The sequence below is a fragment of the Centroberyx gerrardi genome, chromosome 7, assembly GCF_048128805.1.
Source record: "Centroberyx gerrardi isolate f3 chromosome 7, fCenGer3.hap1.cur.20231027, whole genome shotgun sequence".
Lineage (NCBI taxonomy): Eukaryota > Metazoa > Chordata > Actinopteri > Beryciformes > Berycidae > Centroberyx > Centroberyx gerrardi.
Window position 1 is genome coordinate 5,165,093 of NC_136003.1, and position 23,199 is coordinate 5,188,291.

Sequence of the window (23,199 nt, forward strand, 5' to 3'; positions counted from 1 at the left end):
TGTTTTTGGAGTGTCATGACCCCCAAACTTGTCTCCTCCCCAAGAATTACCTTGTTGCCAGCTTCCAGCACCACTCTGTCCCCACAATCCTCCGCCACTTCTATACCAGACCTACACTGAAATGATAGGCTCTTCATTTGTACAGTAGGACACTATAGACATTGTCATCATCATCATCAACACTGTCATCTCTGGGCTGCCATCATGGTTTTTCATATCACGTCTTCAAAGCTCTTCTCCATCTCTCTTGAGAGACTGACTCATGCCAGACAAGACAGTTCCTTTAAGCCCTGCCTATCGCCCAAGGTGTGGTCATCCATGATGTAGTATTTTATTTTCTTACGTCGTGAAAAGTAGTCGTCTTAATGTTTAGGTGACCCTTAAAGGAATACACTAAGTTTTGGGGAAAATGGCCGATTGGTCAACTTCCCTTTAATTGATCAGAAGATACCAAACTCATTCATGTGTCCCTGGTAGATCATTAGCTCCGGTGCTCCATGCTAACACTTTAGCATACACTATGTTGAGCGATAGTAGGCTCTATGCTAACACTTTAGCATGAGTGATAGTAGGCTAAAGTGTTAGCATGGAGCACCAGAGCCAACAATCTACCAGGGACACATGGATAATTTTGGTTTCTATGTTATCATCACTTAACAGGGAAGTTGACCAATGGGACAGTCTGCCAAAAACGTGGTGAGTTCCTTTAAGTTAGCACATTTATGAATTATCCCAAAGCTGTAAGCCTGAACCATGCGTTTGGTCAGACACATTGCCCATCCTCTAGCCAATAGTCAATTTTTAGCCGACAGGACACTGCAGCAGCTCCTCCCCAGCTAGTCAGCCAGTCATTGTGGCGAGCCAGATTGGGCCAGCACAGTTGGAGAAGGAGCAATTGGGAGGACAGACAGTAAGGACCAATGACCCAGCTATCAGCCAGCTGGCCGCTGGAGTGAAGACGACTGTGTTGGATTGGCAGCATCCTCGTTTACATTGTCGCTTCCTTCCCCTCCTCCTCCCAACCTCCTTTTTGAGACTGTGAGACTGTCATGAAGAGACTTAAAGGTTGAGGCATGGGAGAGATGGCTAGAGTCTCTACCTGCTTCCCTCCTCGCCACGCACTATGTATGATTTCCAACATATCGTACCAACCCTCCCCCCCCCCCCCCCACACACACACACACACACACACACACACACTCTTCCCCTTTTATCAGTCAAGGAGAGAAAGACTTAAACATGTATGCATTGCTTCCAGTCTCGCAATTATTGGACTTGGTTTATTTTGAATTTATGATTTAGTAAGTTTTAAGAGCTGAGAAAAAAAAATGTCTCTTTGTAGGGTTAACCATTTTGTTGTCTTTATTTTTTTCCTTTCACAAAAAAACAACAAACGATTAAAAAAAGAGAGAAAAAAGGAGCAAATTAAATGTGGTGGAGATGTTCCAAAAATCATGCTGGAATCACGTCTTGTTGTAGTACTTTAATTTGTTTCATAGTTTGTTAAATGGACTCGTTAACACACCGGATGTTTATCATGTGGTAGCTAGCTATAGAGCGCTCATGTCCCTTTGTCATGGAATCGTTGTTCTGTGTAGTCAATAGTGGCATCCACTTTTATTATGGAAAGTGTGAGGAAGACCCTGTCTCATGTTGTGTCGTGTCTGTGTTTATATCTGCCAGTAATAACACCTTTCTCACTGTCTGACATTGACTCTTCTGCTCCAGAGGAAGCTAGAGAAAGTCCTCATGTCCCTAATTGTTTCACTTTGTCACTGTAGGTAGGGTACTACGGTGGGCCAAGATTCATTTGCTTGGTCCAGCACTAACGTGCTTTGGCAACTATTCCTATTCCTGAGTCCTGAGTCCTGAATCAACTCATCCTCAGGTTCATGTTGTGTACGTAGCAATTTGGCATTTGTCAGTGGAGGCACGTCCTGAATTTGCCAGGTTGCTGGTGGCCTCAACAATTTTTGACGACTCCCTCAGCCAATCAGAGCATTTCTGTAGTTGTTACTTCACTTCGAATTCCTTGTATGTGCAAACTTACTTGGTCAATAAACTGATTCTGATAATTGTTTGTCACTGAGCACATTACCGTTTTCAGCAGTGAGTAGCTAAAGCAATGATTAGATAGGAGGCTTTTTTTCTCCTGTTCAAATGCAGTGCAGCTGTGAGTGTCGCTAGTAACAGAGAGAACAAGAGCTCACTGGGCACAAAGAGAATTACATCATTATCACTGCTATGCAACACAAACTTTGAAAACAACTCGCTAGCTATCTAATTAGTGTTAGCTAGCTAACTAGAAGTAACAATGGGGAAAATGTTGACAATAAAAAGAAAGTTAGCCATTGCTCTGCTTGCTGTTAAACAAGAAGATGAGGAGCCCATTCTGAAATGGAGTATGTGGTTATATGACGTACTAGGGAGTACGTCATATAATCTTGTTTTATAATCTCATCAAGAGCTCCACCTAGATAGTGCCCACTTTTGCCAATTTGGCAATTTTGTAGCGACTTTGCAGACACAATTGCTTCGCAGCAAATGGTGCATCTGTAAGCATGCATTACATGCTTGTCTAATCCAAAGAGGTCTGATAATCACAGCGCTTCCCATACGCAGTGACACACTAGAGCAAGGACTGTAGCAAATATCTTGATATGCAAATTAGCGTATGATGTCATCTGGCACCCTCTAGCGACTTTTTGAGCAGCCAATAGCTACTTTCCTTCAAAAACAGTAGGCAGCACTGCCTGTTTCAAGGACTATTTTTGCAATGACATAATGAGCAACGTGGCTAAAGTTGAGACATAAGTGCCCAAAATGCAAGATGCATAGTCTGGAGGAGACGCACCTGCCTTGACTAAAAACAACTGAAAAAAGGCACCGGCGCAAAAGTGTCATGTGTGATCACAGCCTAACTCAATCAGCACTCAGCTGCTACAGCACGTTAGTCTGTTAGTTTCCAACTAGTTGGAATTCCTAGATTAGCTAACGTTTAGCTAACTGCATGCACAGCACAGCTAGCCTCCCCTTTGCTGTCTATATATTTTAGCTATATAAAGTGTCCTCCATTAATTAGCTAGCTAGCATATAATTGGCTGTCTCAGTAATATTAATGCAGTCAAAACCAAAACTTTCCTGCTCTTTCCTATACCTACTTTCAGCTAACTGAGCCCTGGTTGAGTTAGCTACTGGCTGGGGAAAATTCCAATGCGCTCGGTGATGAAGTAATAACACAGAAATGCTCTGATTGGCTGAAGGCGACTTGGCTAAAGTAGGATCTGCTCAGTGGAGTTTGACCACATGAATGTTTCAAATTGATTCTTTGTCCACTTTATCATCCAAGGTTATCTCAAAATTAGGCTTTACTGGCAAAAGCCCAGACAAACTTGGAAGCAATGGGTAAGTGGCTTGAAGGTGGGAAGGAATGATCATTTGAAATTAGACCAGAGGGGTTGCGGTGACTATGCAGTGAGATATTTTGGCCACCTTTACAACCTCACTTCATAGGCCTACTTGTTATACCCCTGTTATGATAACCTCTTGTTTTTCTCAGTGGTTCTAGTGACATCAATATTTTTGAGTCACATGTGACTAATACTCTCAGTATTTGAAAAAGATGAGAATTGTCTTCATATCTGATGACTGGAGGAAGTTCATCAAGTAAAAACATTTTCTCAGGGAAACAAATGTGTGCCCATAGGCAAGCAGTATGGCTTTCCCAGTGGCCTCTATGCAGTACAAAATATATTGGCAGCAATGTTTATTTAAAAATAACAAAATATTAGAGGTTATACAAGATTAGGATTTTTGTAGGAACTCCATCTTCATATCAGGGAAATCCTTGTCAAGTGAATAAATAAGAACCTCTGGGTTTGGCTTGCCATGAATCTCCAGAATTAGGACTTTGGATGGGTGTAGAAAAAGCACTGCCGTAAGCCCATTTTGTGCTGGTAAATTGAAAAAGCATGTCTTTGTTTCCATAATAACCAGCTGCAGCAGCTGTCACTATCAGCAGACCATGCTGATGTCCAACTGTCAAACACTTATCAGAAACTATCAAAACACAGCCAATGTGCTCCCATCAAAGCAAAGGCTACCACCAACCTTTCTACCTCTAATTTCTGCATTTTTATTTTTTTATTGATGGAAACGAAGGATACAAATACACTGGCAGGCTCAGGGATACCAGTTCAAGAAAGAAAAAAAACGTGCAGACTCACAAGCTTTGGAACAAGTGCAATTTTCCAAGTTACATAAGTTGCACAAATAGACCTAATCCAAAAAAAATACAAAGAAATTGGGGATTTTGAGTAGAAGATTTGCTGGTGTTTATGTGATTTTTGCTAGTAACGAGAGCAAGTTGACAACATATGCATTGTATGAGAGCTTGTTACTGGGGACACCAAATAAAACATTTTCATTTTTAAATTAAAAGAAGTAATTTTCCTATGAATATAGCATTTCAAGTCAACAAAAACACCGGGCAGTCCCTGAAATGTTTCGTCTTCCACTTGATGTCCAGATTAACTTTGAACCTGGCCAAGTTCAGTTGGCCAGTTCAGTTTGTTCCTGCGTGTTAACCATATGGCCAGCTTGGCCTGACCAAAGAGAAAGTTCAGTAAAACGTATACAGATCTCCTATGGGCAGTATACACAGGTCCCAAAATGAACATTTCAAGGGTAAAAAACTCCCCCAATTTATCAAAGGACAGAACATTCGCAACACATTGACATTGAGAAAATGCATGTACAGCAGTCTCAATTTCATTACAGAAAGGACATTCATTCCGTGCCCCTAGCTCAACCCGTGGTAGATAGTTGTTAGTCGCCAGTGCGCCATGGACTATCCTCCACTGTCAATCCCCTGACTTCTTATGAAGTGGTAGCTTGTACAGCACCCTCCACCTGAACCCTGCAGTACTCTGTTCTCCTGGTATGTCCTGCCACTGGTGTCCTCTGGTGTCCTGCAAGGCCCTGAGATTCCTGACCTTCACACAGATTGCCTAGTGTTTTACTGCCTGCCTGCCCAATCTACCCCAGGCTCAGTGGTAAAAGACAGTAGCCTACCAGTTTTTTGCCAGCCTCCAGTCTCTACAGGAGAACTCAGGAACCCCTTCTCGTTGTGGCAACTCAACAGGGTCTGGCAAAGTCCCCAACACTGCCCTGGTGAACTCTCCAACAGTCTCAGGGATGTCACCACAGTCTGCCGTGCAAGCTCTTGGAGGAGTTTTCCACCCCGCTCCTCCCAGGGACAGCAGATGGCCCAGCTTGGTGATGCCTCCTTTCGTGAAGCATTGTCCTATCGTGCCTGTATGTACAGACTCCAGTGGAAAGAATGGCAACAGGTGAGGGGAGAAGGCCCATACCATTTGCCTCTTTTATGCAGTCCTGCACCCCTGCAAACTCACATAGTCACGCTGAGCACTTAAGTCAACATCAGCATACATACAACTGTAGTCCGCGAGTCTGATTTGGATTCAGCATATCAGTTGCATACAGCCTGAGAGGAGAGGTCATATGACTTCGTCCCTGGTGTGGAGGTATGTCACTTCCAGCCCCTGTGTGGAGGTGCCTCCTGGTGGAAGTTGCACAGTGCCTGCAGGCAGACCCCTCTCAAATAAAGGGCCACTGCCCTCTGCCAGTGATGCCTGACCAAAAGAAATCCACCACCACCAGCCCCCTCTGCATTTCTGCCAGCAAGCCCCCGGGGAGGTTTAGCACAGCTACCCTATGCCACAGGGAGGATGCTACTAGATTGTTGGCTTCTAGCACCCTTCTCGTTTATGACATTTTAGACAAAGGCCACATTAATTTGGATAATTTAGCCTCAATAGCATGCCATGCAACATCCCCTCCCAATTCCTAGCAACCCAGCACTCTGAGCCCAGGTAAACTCCTGTCTGACTCCACTGTAAGCCCCCTGGTAAGCATAACCTTGCTCTATTGTCAACATTGTAGTGCATAATTTTTGACCCCGTTACCTCTGGCAGATGATGCTCTGATAAACATTAAGATTGTCTTCCACTGCCTTTACATCTAGCACATCTGTAACCAATACTGTGAGGTCATCTGCATAAGCAGATAAAAAAAACCCCAGCTTGTTAAGACCTAGTTGAGGCGCACAAGCCCCCTGCAAGCTCCTCCTCAACATACAAAGTGGAGGCTCTATAGCTAGCGTGTAAAGATGGCCTAACAGTGGGCAGCACTGGTGAATCCCCCTACCAATCTGGACTGGCCTACTCACGCTTCCACCCACCTTAATGAGACACAAGATATCATCATACAACATCTTGACCATTGAAATAAAATGTGTCCCAAACCCAGAAAGCACTCTGAATAAGTACAAGCGGTCCACCATGACTGCATTGTCCAGGTAAGTCCAATGTCCCTCATTAAAAACAATTGTCCAGCATTGAGCGCCCAGGCACACCATTTGATTGGTCTTGGTGCACCACAGAACCAATATACTTATTTAGTCTGTGGTGAGGCACTTGGCAATGGCTCTATGGTAGTCAGAAAGCAGAGCCACAGCCTCCCAGTTCTTTAAATCGCTTACTCCCGCCTTTTTGGGTGGAGGGCCAGTACTACGCGACGGCTCAGCGGTAGCTCCGCCGCCTCAATGCATTCGCATGCAACACAAAAGAAGTCAACAATGTCCTGTCATGGCTGTCTCAAAATCATGATGCCATAAAGGTTAACCAGTTTTATTGTAAACTAATCGATAAATACACAAACCAATGTAGTGTGGTCCATCAGTATGCCAGTAGTGTGTTGCATGGGTGAACTAAGCCAAGAACTAAACTACAATGCTGTCCGTGGCCATGCTGTTCAGGTGAGAGTGAGAGACCAAGCCCAGACACCTCATGGGCTTTATAGGCCTGTCCACTGGTGACTAATCAGAGCCACTTCTTCCTCTCTCCACTGGGCCAATCTACAACATAGAACTGAAGCACACAGAAAAGACACCAGGGAAAGAGCCCCAGAGCATGACCAGGAGCCATTTGAGAGACTGCCTTAGACAGTTCCGCATAGATTAGGGGAGACTCCAGCTCAGTTATTTTGTGAGTGTGAAAACCTGGGAAGTCCCTCCAGCAACACATCAGTACACACAGGCTCACAATATTCAGCACCATACAATACAGAATAAAAATCCCACATTTTTCCGGCAAGAGATGTTATATGACCATTTGGTAAATGGAGATTGTGCATTTGCTTTTCCTTACACACCTTTTTCTCCAGCCCAGAGAAAAAGGAGCGATGGGCATCCATTTCCCTCAGCATGGTAACTCTAGCCCTCACAAGTGCACCCTTTGCTCTGTCATGGAGAAAGACGCCCAAATCCCTGCGGAGCTCTGACAGATTCTGCCATAGCCAGACATGTGTCTCTGCCCACTAGCTCAATTTCTACCTCCCTTAGGTTCTTTTCCAATCTTGCAAGCACCCTCCTTGACTCTGCAGATGAGAAAGCGGTATATTGTTGGCAGAAGTGCCTGTGTGGGCTTTTCTAGTATCCCACCACTGACTCAGAGACACCCCCCCCCCCCCCTTCCATCTTTCCCAGAACTCTCCACAACTGGTGCGAAAGGCATGCAGACTGATGGGGTCCTGGTGAAATGGGGTCCTAGTGACATATCTCAGCCTTGACTAAGCTGTTACTGTAACGGTTTAAAATATACAGTCCATAAAGTCAAGCTGCTCTCAATCCCCCCCCACCACCACCACCACCCCAGCCCTAACCTGTGTAAACTGCTTGTTGTCAGGGTGCTTAAGCCTCCACATATCCACGAAATCAGTACTCTCTGCAGTAGCTCTTAAAATGCTCACAGAACCAAAAGAAACCCACTCCTGTCCTTGGTGAAGTTGAAGGGACAATTCCAATCCTCCCCCAGCACTAGCACCGTTTCAAGGGTGCGAAAGCTATTCTTCCCCTATCCAAAAAAAAAAGCCTCCTCTCCACCAGAGACCCCTAATCCACCTCATTATTCATATCAGTGTCTCTTGTAAGAACATGACATTCCGTCTCCTTTGCTTTACATATTCGGCAAGCAGGCCCCTTTTAACCCTGTCTCTGGTGCCATTTAAATTAAGAGAGCCTACACCTCCATTGAAAGAGGAAGAATGAGAAAAGGGAGAAATAACCAGAAGAAAAAAAAGCCCCACTGGCCAGCCTGCACTGTCAAACCTATCAATGTAAACCTTTGGTGACACCAAGTTCCTCCCTATATCTCCTTCTCGGAGTCAAAACTTTAAGATCAGCTGCTACTTGCATGGCTCGCTCACCTCAAGAACTTCTGACGGTCAGGAAAAAAGAAGTCAGTGACACGTTCTGTCTCCTTCATTGATTTACTTCCTTCCTCTTTCTCCACCTCTGACTCTGATGAAGACTCTGTATAAGCCCCGCCTCCCCTCCTAACTCACCTTCCTCCAACTCCATCAGCTCTTCCTCCTCCGGATGGCCCTCCTCCCCTGCTGTTCCCTCCACTGCTCCTGTCTGGCCCCTGCTCTGAGGCAGTGTCCCTCTCCTTTTCCTGCTCTAGAGCCCGCTGTCTGCCCATCTGCTTTCCCTTTCTACCTTCTTTTACCACTCTCAGTGACACCAATACCCACCCCCTGCACTGGGGGCTCACTTTCACCCCTATCTGAATCAGCTATCCCCCCAAATTCTCCACTCACTGCCTCAAAAATGGCCTCCACCTGAAGGGGCCTAGGGGCAGGCCACTCCTTCTCTTGCCGCAGGCCCTGCTCCTTCCTTGGAAAACTCACCAGTCCCTCCTATCCCCTCAGCCTCCCTATCAGCCATCTCATCTCCCCTGTCCTCCCCCTCCTCCCCCATAGTCCTCTACCTGGCTCCTCTGACCTCCCCTATCTTCACCTCGCTGTGTCAGTCCCAATCCTAAGGGTAAAAAGCATGCTACTGAAATTGCCATCTGCTATTAGCTGATCTTTGGTGCCAGGTGATGTCACCACCTGTTGTACTCTATAGAAGGTGACATCACCTGGTACCAAAGATCAGCCAAAAGCAGATGGCAATTTCAGTGACATACTTTTTACCACTAGATGTCAGGCTTTACCTAGATTTGGGTTTAGGGTTTAGTTACTCTTTAACACCACAACTCTCACCACTAGCTTTGCTTGTTCGCAGGGCAAACAAGCAGACCAGCAGAACCACTTTGTTTTCCATTATGATTTATTACATCAGAGATATAATAAATGTTTGTAGCGTTTCCACGTGATTTGCTCACTCTGGCGACACCAGGTACCTTACATTAGTTTACTGTAGTTAGCAATAATTAATGAAATAGTGCGCTGAAATTCTTTCATATAGAATTCCTAAGAGTGATTGAAGCAACAGATATTCTCATATTCCCAACACTGCAGCCCTGGGGAACACACTCATAGCTGATAGGTAAATCCTAGGTTAACAGAGCCAGTTGATAACCACCTTCATGAGACCGATTATCCAGTATCACCATTGTTAGGGTATGTTTGTGACAGCTGGCTTTACAAAACCTGACTTTGTTGAACTGGATTTGTGACATAGGGCACTGGCCAAGTAATCATTAGGTCATTGGTATTGATAAACAACTCTATCAACCCCACACAGATATATTGTGGTCATTTTGTGCCATGGGCCAGGACAAATCTTATTTATTGCACCTTTAAAGGGCACAGAATAGTGTTCTGATTGATTTTATATTACAGACCTTGGTGTAATTATAATCCCCTGTTCAGTGTAGATTGAAGACTCCTGAAGCCATTAATATTTTGTTTACAATCTCAAAGGTGACAGGCAAATGTTCTCATTAAAGTCATTTTAATTAACCTATGGTGTAAAGAATAATTTAATAAAAATGTGTGCAATATAAAATGGCACAGTGACTTTGATGTAAAAGTGAGTTTGCACTTTTTCAGCTTTATTTTGAGTAATATTGGACAGGTAAGACTGTAGTCCTTTTTGTATGTGTTCTCCCATTTCGGCCAGTCTAAGTCATTGACAGATTTCATAGATTGAAATAATACAAAATTTAACGGTTTTTCAAATATAGCAAAAACTTGTGTAATGACTTGTAGAAGTCTCACAGTCAGCATTGCTTTCATACTCATTTCACACGAGTACAGAGCCAGAACATCCACAATCTAGATTTAGAGGTCAAGCAATTGCACAGACATACAGTAAGGGACTCAATAAGTTTATTCAACAAAAAAAGAAAACAGAAATAGCAGCACAATAAGGAATAAATAGTTCCACACATAAACTTTTCCTCAATTTACAAGTCATCTATGCAAGTAAAGCAACTGAAGTCCTTTTGTAAGTGAAGGTTAGGAGGGGCTCAGCTCTTCACGTGTCTTACAGGTACGAGAAGTGATGTAGTGGATCAGCAAGAACCCTTTCAGTCCCAGTTGTTAATTCAATAACAATTCCAAAAAATAAAAACCGTGTGTGTGTGTGTGTGTGTGTGGGGGGGGGGGGGGGGTGCAGGGCATCTCAACAGCCTGGAATGGCCTCCTTTCCTACATCTCTGCACTGGTTGAGGCTACTTCATGGAGCTACATTCAACGGATGAAATGTTTGACTTTTTTGAACAAGAACTGTTAAAGGCAAGTCTATCTACTCTTACAATTTCACATCATTTGCCCCTGCAGGAAAGTTCAATTATTTCTGCCTCAAATGCATATACTGAATTTTTACTCACTGCATTTTTAGAAGGACATTTTGTGGTTGGCTTTGGTCACATGCACAAACACCCCTTCCTATTAAAAAAAAAAAGGCGCCTTTCCCCTTTTAATGCACATCTCAAAACAACAAAGTAGATGACAAGGTTTCAGCCCTTCAGGTCAGGGTTCACTTTAGCAATGTCTTGATGTACTTAACATTTTTCTCATGTAAGTAGTAAACTTTATTTGTATTAAATTTGTATCTTTTGTTTCAATGTTGCTGATGAAATGGAGGGAAATGGCAGGGGGGACAGTGGTGAGGAAGCCATGCTAGACCGCCGAGATGCACCGCATCATAAAACCTCAAAATAGAAATCTAGATTTATTGCAATGTACAAGTGCTGCTTCAGTCACAGCAGAACCACGCACCCATCCCAATGCTTTATCAGTTTAGCATACAGCCAAAACACAATGCGGCAATAATCAACACTGCACCATTGTCTGTACAGTGTTTTATATCTGCAGGTGATTCCAAATCAGACATTTTCTCCCCTCCTCCACCCCTCCCAGTTCCCATTGGTCAGTGGGATTTGGTGGTCAATGTGGTGTGAATAGTGGGGGTTGTAGGGATCGGTGTCATTACATGGACCGCCGTCTGGAAGAAGTACATCTGAAAGAAAAAGGGGAGGATGAATGAATGGGAGGAAAGATAACACCATCTGTGTTATCGGTGAGAGTGATAACATATACAGGGTATCTGCAGGTTTCAGAAAGCCAAATTTAAGACTTTTTAAAGACCTTTGAATACCACCTGGAACTGGTATTTGACCAATTTAAAAACAGAAATAAAGAAACAAAGCTGGAACAACCAGCCTATTTCTGACTGAACATGGATAATGAAAGTCGTGAAACTATAAATGGGCAGAATTAGAAAAAAGACACCAGGAAATTAAATGTTAAGGGACATGAAGTCCAACTATGTTTAGTAAAGCAGATAGGATGCATATTGTCCTAATAACCCTGTTCTGTGTTAATCTAAGAGTGGACATGCAGCACAAAGAAACCTGTCATTACAGGGTGAAAAAAAGGACCTAGACATTTCAATAACTTTTAAGGCCTTAAATTCAGATAATTCATTTTAAGACTTTTTCAAACTTTTTAAGGACCAACAGATACCCTGCATATGTCTGTTCAAGGTTAAAAGAGAACAACTGATATCACCGTACATCCACTAGGGTCACTAACCTTGCAGCCAATGGCCAGCAGCGCGTGCAAAACCACTATGGTCACGACTGTAGCGATTGCCATCACCTTGGTGTCGTCGCGGACGACGGGCCAGAAGGTGAGCACCAGGACGGAGCCGGAGATCACCATGGCGACCAAGATCAGGACCCAGCGCAGCCACTCAAACGGTATGATCCACAAAACCTGGACAGGACAGAGTTGGATGTTGCTTACTGAAGTCCAGGCCTACTATACATGAATCATTCAGATTTCCGTAAAAGCACCAAAATTGGTTTGCATCAGAGTTCGATGGATCAATAATGTTTCTTACAAGTTAATTATTCGCTCAAAGGCAGTTATTCCTGCCCTTTTATCAATTATGATGCTGAGATCCGACAGCAATTCCAGATCCATATTGGGGAGAGTATGAGCACTCACCGAAGTGGGGATGTAGATAAAGAGGGAGTAGCCGTAGGCACACACGGTCTCTAGGAAGGAGTAGCCTCCGATCTGCCTCTCGGCCCCTTGCCGCCAGGTCAGGAAACCCCAAATACCCATCGGCACCAGCCAGGCGTACATGAAGATCACTACTGCAGCTATCGTCACTGGAAGAAAGAAAAAACAAATGAAAGCAACGACAAGGTAGCGTTCCTGCTGTGTGCCAGTTGGGAGAAAATTCCCGAGAGGTCAAATTGCTTAGAAGTGGGGCCAGACAGAGATACCCGAACAGATTAGTGAACATTATGGACCAATATTTGCTTTAAAATAATCCACATTTTCAAAGAAATAAACGACTGACCTCTGTGGAACTGTGGTCTGTAGTGGTAGGCCGGGTTTCCCATCTGGCTGAGGAAGGTGGACAGGTTCCCACTGATCGCCACTGAGAACACCAGTGTTATACAGATCCAGAATGGACCTACACACACACACACACACACACACACACACACACACACACACACACACACACACACGTTTGTATTACTATACATATGAGGACTTTCATTGACTACATTAATTCCCTAACTCCTAACCCTAACCTTGACCCTCAGCACTACATGCCTAACCTAAACCTGATCCTAATCTTAACAATAAACCCAAGTCCTAATCCTAAACTAGCCCCTTAAAGAAGTGTGGAGCAGCAAAATGTCCTCACTTTGGAGGATTTTTCTAATCTTCCGCATAAGTATAGAAGTAAAAGAACACAAACTGTGTTCTCTAAAATAAGACTAACCCGAGTACAGTCTCTGCCTTCCAGGAGTTACTGAGATTAGAAGTTGCAAATAATTGGTGAATATTAAAGCTGAATCTTCCTTCACCAATTCTAAGTGTAAGAGCAACGACTGTTTTGCAAATTTTACCAGCATACTAAAAGTAGAAAGTGCGCTTCAATTATGTGAAAACATGCAACTATAGTGGTGCTCTTGGAAACAAAGAACTCAGGAAAAAATGGAGTTCCCAAGGCACTCACAAAAAGTGAAAAAGCCTTTATTAAACGGGCTAGAACATGTTAAAAATTGCTGTGACCTATGCCTTGTGGCTTCAACTGATGTCACATCACATGATTTCAGGGTATTCCTTAAATTCCCCTTCCTTTGAAGTCCCTTAAATTTCACACAGCTACCATTTGGGGGTGGCAAAGTGCAAAAAAAACAACAAAAAAAAACAACAACAGAAGTTAGAAAGATAAAATGACCAAATCTAGACAAAATCAAATAGAAAAATAATTTCATATGGCCGTATTAACTTACCATATAGATCTGGGTTACTTCTAAGGTAGTGTTTGATAAAGTTCCTCCCAGGTAATGGCATCACCGACCCCTTAACTCTGTCCAACACCTGCATCAAATGAAAGGGTGTCACCCAAAAGAAACCAGGGATCTTCACAATGAGAACTAATCATATTCACCATATGGGAACACCTCTAAATTCATTTTCCTATGCTTGGGTTATTATAAAATACTTAAAAATATGCATGGTTTAAATGCACAACTGCAGTATAAAGGGTGTTTTTATATAGAGGGTGTGGTTGATGCGTGCTTGATCGTACCTGCACTGTGTCCACATTGAAGAAAGACTGGTAGTACTCAAAGGTCCAGAAGCCGCTGGTTGGTTTCTGTCCTCCTAAGAGCTGGGAGCAGAGTCAACTATCACAATTAACTTGACAGTGATATACTATTCAAACCATAGACTGTAAAGCTTCAAACGCAAAAATAGGGCCAAACATCTCAATAATGTTACAAATTATGACTTTGTCCTCATCAGGACAGAAAATGTAGTAACTTAGCAAATAGAAGAAGTCCACCGAAATACTTTCCTCACCTCTGAACTCTCCTCAATACCCTCCTCATCCTCTGACAGGTCTAGTTTGACGTCCTCACCACCTCCTCCTCCTCCTCCTCCTCCTCCTCCTCCTCCTCCCGGGGGGTCGGTGCTGGAGCCTGACATACTGACTGTGGAGGCTCCTGGGTCTGCTGACAACAGCTCTGCCGCTTCCTCAAACTCTACACACAGAAGGAGGGCAAGAAAGAGAGCCAATGACATCTTAGTAGTGGTAGAAGTGACAAAAATGGTCTACTGTTGTCAGATGTTGCCAAAAAGAACATTATTTGATTGAATTGACCATTAACTTTCACCTGTTATTGTCCACTGTGAAGTGATTCAGTGGAATTAGTTACAGTGCAATAACTATATTCTGTATTTGATTCTGATCTTATCATTTTTTTCTGCTGTTTCTATTTGTTTTTGAGGGGTTTTTATATACTTATATATATATATATATATATATATATGTATATATATACATACACTGTTTTTTATATACTGTTTTTATTAGTTTATATTGCGTTTTATTCTTTCTGTCTTTTAACAAAGTACACAAGCAACCACTAAGCTAAATTCCTTGTATGTGCAAATATGCTTGGCCAATAAAAGGATTCTGATTCTGATTCATGCGATCATTAAACATGGCCTGTTTAGATATAGCATAGCGGTAAACTAGTTGTGAACACTGCGGTACAAGAAATGTCCTTGCTCTTTATCATAAATTACTTGTACCTTACCTGATTAGTTCAAAACAACAAAGATCTGACTTAACTAAGATCCATATTACCAAACACTTGAATATCAGAGGAAGAGGCGGCAGCAATACGTATTAAAACAAGAACTCTGAAAGCTTAGACGGAGAGCAGTTATATCTGAATACCGTGTATTAAAGCTTGACATCAGTAAACTCAATGTCTTCCTTCTTAGTGTGTGGTGGGTGGGCAGAGAAGATTTCCCTCCAGCGTCCATAAATTTGTGCAAATAGGGTGAATCTACTGCGTCTCAATTAGAGGGGATGGGACACTCTTCTATATTGCAGCTCCACTTTGTGATTTAGGCTGATAAGACGGCTGTTTTTTTGCATAAACATCTTGCCTAGAGCAGCTTTAAAGTGCACCAGCAAGTCTGGAGATGAAAGAGCAAGGAGTGCCCATGGAACATAAGATATGTAGGGGGGATAGGAGAGGAAAGACAACGAAAAACAGGGTAGAGAAATAAAGAAGCTGAAAGAGATGAGGGGCTCGTACCACGGTGAGGACAGCTTTTGTGATACATAAACAGAGATCAGAACATTATGCATGAATGCTTTGAATTCTGGGACGCTTACCTTGGAATGTTAGCTCACTCGGACTGGCCATTGCTGCACTGGATAAACAGCAACCTCATGCAAGACCTAGGAGAAGTTTGAGAGCATATCTTAGTCCGTATATGGAACAATATGTTATAACATATCTTAGAACAAGTCACTGATATAACAGCAACGTTGAGGCGAAGCGTCAACTCATTGCCAATAAAACATATGTTACCGAGCTGCAAGTTAATCTAGCAGGAAGTTCATTTGTTTAAGCTGTCATTCTCAAAACTCAGTCAGCCAGGTAACTACCAAAAAGCAATTCTGCTGCTATTTGTCAGACTTTGTTTGTAATGAGCAGAAAAGCGTGAGTTAACCAACCTGTCCACAGCAGGAATTCCTCTGTCCGCAATGATGATGTGACAGTAGCACAGGTATTAGCAGTGCTGGTTTACAGTACCAGGAATGACAGCTAATGCTAGCTAGTCTACATGAACGCTAGCACTCGATTATTTCCGCGTCTGTTTAAACATGTAGATATATGTCAACACGACCGGTGTAGGTTAGCTAGAGCAAGAATTTAAATTGATAGATAATAATACACAGCTAACGTCTCTTTCTTCCACAACTACATATAAAGCTAGCATGTCTTCCGGTACACGTCACCGCGTACACAAAGCTGTCACGTGAGCAAGACACGTTGGAAGGTTTATTTTTGCACTATGGCTGAGGTTGAGGGCGAGGGAGTTTTGACTTCTGTGCAGCAACAATGAAAGGTGGACCGTTTATGTTAATCTGTGTAGCCTATGTAGTCCAAAAATGCCATTTCACATTTTAAATGTAGAGGTGAAAATTATCAAAATGATTAGAACAAATATTAGCATATAAAAACCTTATTTGAATTGGATAGTTCTTATATTTTTCTAGTCAATATTGAGTGCTGTGTGGAGTTGTATGAATGTCGCTTTTATTCTGAAAAGAACTGACCGGAAGTCCTGTTCTTGTTCCGGCATGCGTATCATAGCTTTTTATATTCATACCAAAGGGCTGTGTAACATACACTACCTAATTTACATTAAATATAAAAACGCAATACATAATTTCATAATTTACGTAAAACATAATACACAATCTGCCATGCTGCCCCGAACAGACAGCGACAAGAAGCGGAACGCCAGCGAGATACAATGTTGTTTCTGCCGGAAGAATAACACCGAGGAGTCATCTGTTAGGCGCCATTTTGGCTCCATGTGAGTTCTGCTTGCCTTCGTGAGCACCGGGATGTTTTATCCTGGGTGAAGGGTGACCTTCCGAGGAGATAAAGTCGGTGAAATGGCTGCGTCGTGGGTGACGAGGAGGTTGTTCTGTGCTGTGGCAGAAACAGCAGCTCCGGTCAAAACCGGCCGCTGGGAACGGCTGAAAAACAGTAGAGCGGGTGAGAAACCGAGCTGCCGTCTAATTAGTCTTACCTGCACGAATACCGAGGGCTTTGACACTACAGGCCGCGCTAAATAGCATTCGTTGATGCTGCAAATGTCATTCTCGCTAGCAGAGAGCGAACGTGTAATTTGACATGATAACAGAGGTTGGGTCATTTACTTTTATTGACTTTATCACACACGGCAGTACAGACCATTGGTTCTCAATCATGTGTCAAATGTGTTTATCTCAAATGTTGTATATTGTCCCCTTCATATAAGCTGTGATGCTTGGTGCAACTATGTTCTGGTAGCTTGTCACATACTGGTGTCATGGAGGTTTTCATTCCAACCAAACACTACAGCAGCTGTGTGAAATCTGTTATGTGTGTGATGCAATGCTTTTTCAAAATGGGTTAGGTTTAAAGGTATTTTAGTGTGTTCCCAGTCTAAGCCAGTGGTGTCCAGTGTGCAGGTTTTCATCCCAAAGAAACACTACAGCAGCTCAGTTCCTCCTCTCTGGTTGAAGGTGTGTTAATCAGTGAAAGGAGCTGCGGTGGTGTTCGGTTGGAATGAAAACCTTCAGACTCTTGGCCCCCCGCGACACATGGTTGTTAATCCCTGATCTAGGTGTTTGTTCCTTGCATGACAAACCAGCTGATTTCCTTGCCTGTCCCTCTGCGTTCTTCTATTTCTGTTTTTAGGTGTGTGGTGTCGCAGCCTGTGCTCCGACTACAAAGAGGCATGTCGGGAGGTGGTGGTCGGCGCCTGGGAGCGGCCGATCAAAGCCTCGGTGTACGTGGCCCTCCTGGGCGGGGCCTGGGCCTGTTTCGAAACCAAGCCCGACGACTTGTCCTTCGACAAGGCCCTGCTGGAGCGCTCCAATCAGCTGGGCCTGCTGTCGGCGTGGATCCGCAGCTCCGCCTCCAACGGCCACGTGCAGAGTCTGGTGAAGCTCCGCAACGAGGGCTGCCTGCGCCACATCAGCCTGGGGCTTCTCACGCTGGTGTACCGCGCCGACTACGACCCGGAGGCCAGCCTCTATGAAGCCTGCTGCTCCAACCTGTCGGTGCCGTGGAGGGAGCTCCCTCAGCGGGTGCTGGACGTGGGCTTCGCGGGGCGCTGGTGGGTCCTGGACTCGAAGATGAAGGACTACGACGTCAACGAGGAAGAGTTCAAGCACCTGCCGGCGCACATGCAGACCGCGACGGCGCCCGGGGCTAAGGAGGTGGAGAGGAACGAAAGCTTGCACAAAGATTCTTGGCTGCCGCTGGAGATGGAGGAGGAGGAGAAGGGAATAAACGCAACCGCGGGAAAGCAGGACGGTGTCGTAGAACAAGAGCCAATGAAATCACTGGAAGAAGAACAGACTCCTGCTCAGGCAAAAGCATAAGTGCTGTGGGAACCAGTCATTTCTCACCTTCAACTCAGTGTGATGCCTTGGACACAGACTTAAATTATGATCAGATTATGAACTGTGCGCAGAGAAATGAGAGAATCTATGAATAGCAGAGGTGGGGACTCAAGTCACATGACTTGGACTTGAGTCACAGTTTTAATAGCTTGAAACTTGATGCATGAAGAGAAGACTTGAGACTTGACTTGACTTGGTTTCTTATACAAGGATAAAAAAAGGCCTAGGATCAGTCCGCCTTGTGAAACACAACTGTTAGCAAATTTAAAAAATACAAGTCGCAGTCATTCTCCTTCTTTTCGACTTGGTGACTTGGGACTTGACTTTGACTTGTACTTTGATGACTTGAAAAGGTTTCTAAAGTCTTGACTTGAGATCTTGTGTTTGTGTAAATGACTTAGATTGAAAGTGATGAGATTTGTTCCAGCAGACGACTGAATTTAAATTCTGTTTTCTGAATTTGTATGGAATGATTGAATTTATTGAAGTTGAAACTGATTATAGAAATCAAACTCATGATGCCCTTACCAAGTTTTTATCCTATTAAAACAATATTGCATTGAAAAGTCCTAGATATTTAGTTTTCTTGAAGATATTAAATTGATACTGGACTGACTTGACTTGGTAATCTTCATTTAGACTTGAGACTTGTGCCTCAAGACTTGAGACTGACTTGGGACTCAAGCTAAGTTGACTTGGTCACACCTCTGATGAGTAGGCAGAATTTATTAGATTTTGTTGACACAAGAAGTATAAAAGCACGTCAAGGTGTATCTTCTGTGGATTGGAAAGGATATGAGGTTCCCAGCAAAAACCTGTTGATTTTATGGATTATAATGAAATATGATTATAATGGAGCAAAGCCTGATCTCTCTGTGAAAAAACACATTTCTGTAAGCAGTGAACAGTACCATGTTTGCCTCATTCTGGACAACGTTACAGAAAAAAAGCCCAGTCAAACAGAGTTGCTGTGAAATCTGGTTGAATATATTAAATGTGTTATTTTCAAATGTATTATTGTGATTATTTGGTTTGAGCATGTACTAGTGTTCCAGCTGTACCCTAATGTTTTTATTTTCTCATATTTTCTAATCTAAATCCCATTACTTTTATTTAAAACAGTATTTTTATTGGTGATTTAGGCATACATGAAAATTCCAACCCTTCATATGAAACTGTCTTTCTCTCCCTGATGGATACAAGGACACATGGATACAAAATGCTGTTTCATTGCGGCTTGAATGGGACAAATTCCCACTCTGAAACTCTTCCACTGATAGATCTCATCAATCTGTGATGTTCAGTGTATTCCAGGTGTTTACTTTTTCTTTACTTTTTTGGTGCATCCACTATTCACTTTCAGTTAAGAAAAATACACCACCAAACAACAAAATGGACCCAGATTTGCAAGTTACATCACCACTAGCTGTTTTTTTTTTAAACCGAGTTAAAGTGTTTTAGGGTGGATTTTTCCTTTAATACTATGACAGCAAAGAGTAGATCAATGATTCTTATTGTGTGGACTGGCTTCTCCAATAAGCTGTTTGTCTATGGAGAGGTGAGTCAATCACTGCTTATTTTACGTCCTCCTTTAGAGGATTAGAGCAATGCAGGGTCACAGAATAGCCGTCTTTTTTTTTTTACCTATCTTATTCCTCTTTCGCTTTGCTCTATTGCTGCATCCCTCTACTGTCTCTCTTTCCTAATTTTGTCTACCTGTTTTCTAGTGTTGCCACAGTTCTTTGGATTGTGACACAGTGCTGGCTCCAGTTTGTGATCCCTATCCCACCTGTAGGACAGGGTCAATGACATGACGTGCGTTTTTTGTTTCCAAATCCATTAATTTCAAAAATATATATACACTACCAGTCATAAGTTTGGACACACCACATTTTTCTGTGTTTTTACTATTTTCCACATTTTAGAATAATAGTAAAGACATCAAAACTAAGAAATAACACAAATGGAATTATGCAGTGAACAAAAAAATGTTAAACAAATCAAAACTATCTTATATTTAAGATTCTTTAAAGTAGCCGCCCTTTGCCTTGATGGAAAGGCAAAGGCTTTGGAAAGAAATTAATACATAGGCATCAACTTCACTATTTATATTTGTCTAAGAAACAAATTCCAAGCATTTAAGCAGAAGCCTTTAGATCAAAATGGCTTTAAGATCATGAAAAACAGAGAACATTCAATCAGGTGTGTCTTAACTTTTGTATATCAAATGTACAATATACAAATCTGCTTCATGAGAAGCCACTTTAGTTTTATTGACACGCTATTCATTTCTGGAGTTCCAAAGTCAAAAATGTCACGGGGTACAACCAATTTACAATTACGTTTAACAATTCTCATTACCACTGCAAAATTAACTTCGAAATATTAATTTAATCCCTTACATAATGTATGCAAATCATTTTGACTTATTTATAGGAAAGTAGGTGTTTGAAAACTCAAAGAAGTGCCCATTCCTATGAAATGCACTAAATAAGGTATTTAGGGCAATTTGACATGCATCTTTTTCTGGGTGGTGAGATTACAACTCTAGTTTAAAAATGAATGCCATCTTAAAGCCATATAACAAATATATATAGATATAGGTTACATTCTTGTGGATTTTGAATTGCATTTTAAATCCATTTTGGTTGGAATTTTTTCCCCCTTTTGGAAACCTTATTTGTCATTGACCCTCCTTCATTCTCATCAGAAGGCATTCACACTCTCCATCCATGCATGCTTATACACCAAACCCATGCTTCTAGATCAGTGTGGTTAGGGAAACAAAAGAGAAATGGGGGGGGTAAACAAATCTGAACTTACATTTCTGGTTAATCTTTAAAATTTGTACCACAGCACATAACAGTAATTTGCTTTGTGAATATCAAGTCTTTCTTCAATCCACTGCACCCTTCAGTTCCTCCATTCAACTATTAAATGATAATCCTAGGTATGTCTCTCCCTGGATGGCAAGCAGAGCAGATTCTATCTTTGTAAAATCATCCGTTAGGTCTGCAGCCATTTTTCGAGACAAGACAGTCATAGTGAGAGAGAGTGGGGTGCAGTGGATACAGGGAAGACATGGACGGTGAAAAGACCTAAATAAACAAGCAATGGCAGTAGAGGTGACTAATACTCACGGTCACACCTAGTGACTCTCACCCCAGTGGTGAAGAAGACTGGATAACTCAACCTCTGGATGGAAGAGATGAACCTGACCTTAATGGGATGAAAGGTGACTCCAAGATGTCACTAATGTACCGGCAGGAAATATCAAGTATCACCTGGAAAAAGCTCTAGGTCAGGGGCCAAACCTTGGGTTAGAATAGTTACACTTCTGCATGAGGGCATGGCCCCACCAGAGGGCGCTGTGGTGCAAAAGAAGTCATGAGCCTAGCATGCATAAGGGATCCAAAGTGGCCTTGGCATTTGAAACCAATGGATGTCCTGGGAGAGACAGTCCCTCTACTCCTCTACTGACTGGCTGCAGAACAACTTGAAACGCACCTCAGTAGAAGTCGGTGGAACCAAGGGACATCTTCCGTGTAGAATATGATTTTTTCTACAAGATGCTATAGTTGCTAATTTCATCTCTCCTAATGTCTCCCTTATGGTGATGGTCTAAATAATTGTGCCATTAGGAAGATATTTGTGTGAATTTCAGTGCGTGTCACTGACAGTTCAATCAAGACGCACATCATTGGAAGGCCAATGATGTCCTTCAATATAAGTTCCCACCCACTTCACTTACCCCAATCTGGCACAACCCCATGTTCACCATTAACAAACAACCTTTTATCTTTTCCCAATAGAAAGAGCGAGGAGTAACCAGCCTGGGACCGCTGTTCAGTGACGGTCTGCTCATGTCCTTCGACTTTCTCCAAGATAAATTCAATATTCCGGACCACTGCTGTTTTCAATACATTCAACTAAAAATCATCATTAACAAGATATTATGAGTTAAGAAGTTAAGAGGAATATCAAATGGAAAAGATGTTCTCTGTTCTTCGGTCAAACTGTAAAGATGTTCTGTTCATCTTAAACTGTAAAGATGTTCGGTTCATCATCTATCTCAAACTGTAAAGATGTTCTCTGTTCTTCAGTCAAACTGTAAAGATGTTCTCTGTTCTTCAGTCCATCTCAAACTGTAAAGATGTTCTCTGTTCTTCAGTCAAACCGTAAATATGTTCTCTGTTCTTCAGTCCACCTCAAACTGTAAAGATGTTCTCTGTTCTTCAGTCAAACTGTAAAGATGTTCTCTGTTCTTCAGTCAAACTGTAAAGATGTTCTCTGTTCTTCAGTCAAACTGTAAAGATGTTCTCTGTTCTTCATCTCAACTGTAAAGATGTTCTCTGTTATCATCTCAACTGTAAAGATGTTCTCTGTTCTTCATCTCAAACTGTAAAGATGTTCTCTGTCCTTCAGTCAAACTGTAAAGATGTTCTCTGTTCTTCATCTCAAACTGTAAAGATGTTCTCTGTTCTTCAGTCAAACTGTAAAGATGTTCTCTGTTCTTCATCTCAACTGTAAATATGTTCTCTGTTCTTCATCTCAAACTGTAAAGATGTTCTCTGTTCTTCATCTCAACTGTAAAGATGTTCTCTGTTCTTCATCTCAACTGTAAAGATGTTATCTGTCCTTCAGTCAAACTGTAAAGATGTTCTCTGTTCTTCAAACTGTAAAAATGTTCTCTGTTCTTCAAACTAAAAATGTTCTCTGTTCTTCATCTCAAACTGTAAAGATGTTCTCTGTTCTTCATCTCAAACTGTAAAGATGTTCTCTGTCCTTCAGTCAAACTGTAAAGATGTTCTCTGTTCTTCATCTCAAACTGTAAAGATGTTCTCTGTTCTTCAGTCAAACTGTAA

At 42.4% G+C, this 23,199-nt stretch overlaps 2 protein-coding genes across 3 annotated transcripts; one reads left to right on the forward strand and one right to left on the reverse strand.

Moving 5' to 3' along the window:
• Positions 1-10,175: 10,175 nt before the first annotated feature.
• On the reverse strand, positions 10,176-16,128 carry yipf2 (Yip1 domain family, member 2). Of its 2 annotated transcripts, XM_071908826.2 has the most exons (9): positions 15,884-16,128; positions 15,539-15,604; positions 14,209-14,390; positions 13,937-14,017; positions 13,638-13,725; positions 12,686-12,802; positions 12,325-12,491; positions 11,908-12,090; positions 10,176-11,332 (listed from the first exon to the last, which is right to left on the reverse strand). In XM_071908826.2, the coding sequence occupies exons 2-9, from the start codon at positions 15,567-15,569 to the stop codon at positions 11,243-11,245; spliced, it is 939 nt and encodes a 312-aa protein (XP_071764927.2). In that variant the 5' UTR covers positions 15,570-15,604; positions 15,884-16,128; the 3' UTR covers positions 10,176-11,242. The 2 variants fall into 2 exon arrangements, with proteins under 2 accessions (XP_071764927.2, XP_071764928.2); XM_071908827.2 differs by lacking the exon at positions 15,884-16,128 and having other exon boundaries at positions 14,209-14,388; positions 15,539-15,605.
• A 630-nt stretch (positions 16,129-16,758) lies between these two features.
• timm29 (translocase of inner mitochondrial membrane 29) lies at positions 16,759-19,363 on the forward strand. Its single transcript, XM_071908825.2, has 2 exons — positions 16,759-16,937; positions 17,625-19,363. The coding sequence occupies exons 1-2, from the start codon at positions 16,835-16,837 to the stop codon at positions 18,311-18,313; spliced, it is 792 nt and encodes a 263-aa protein (XP_071764926.1). The 5' UTR covers positions 16,759-16,834; the 3' UTR covers positions 18,314-19,363.
• Positions 19,364-23,199: the final 3,836 nt, after the last annotated feature.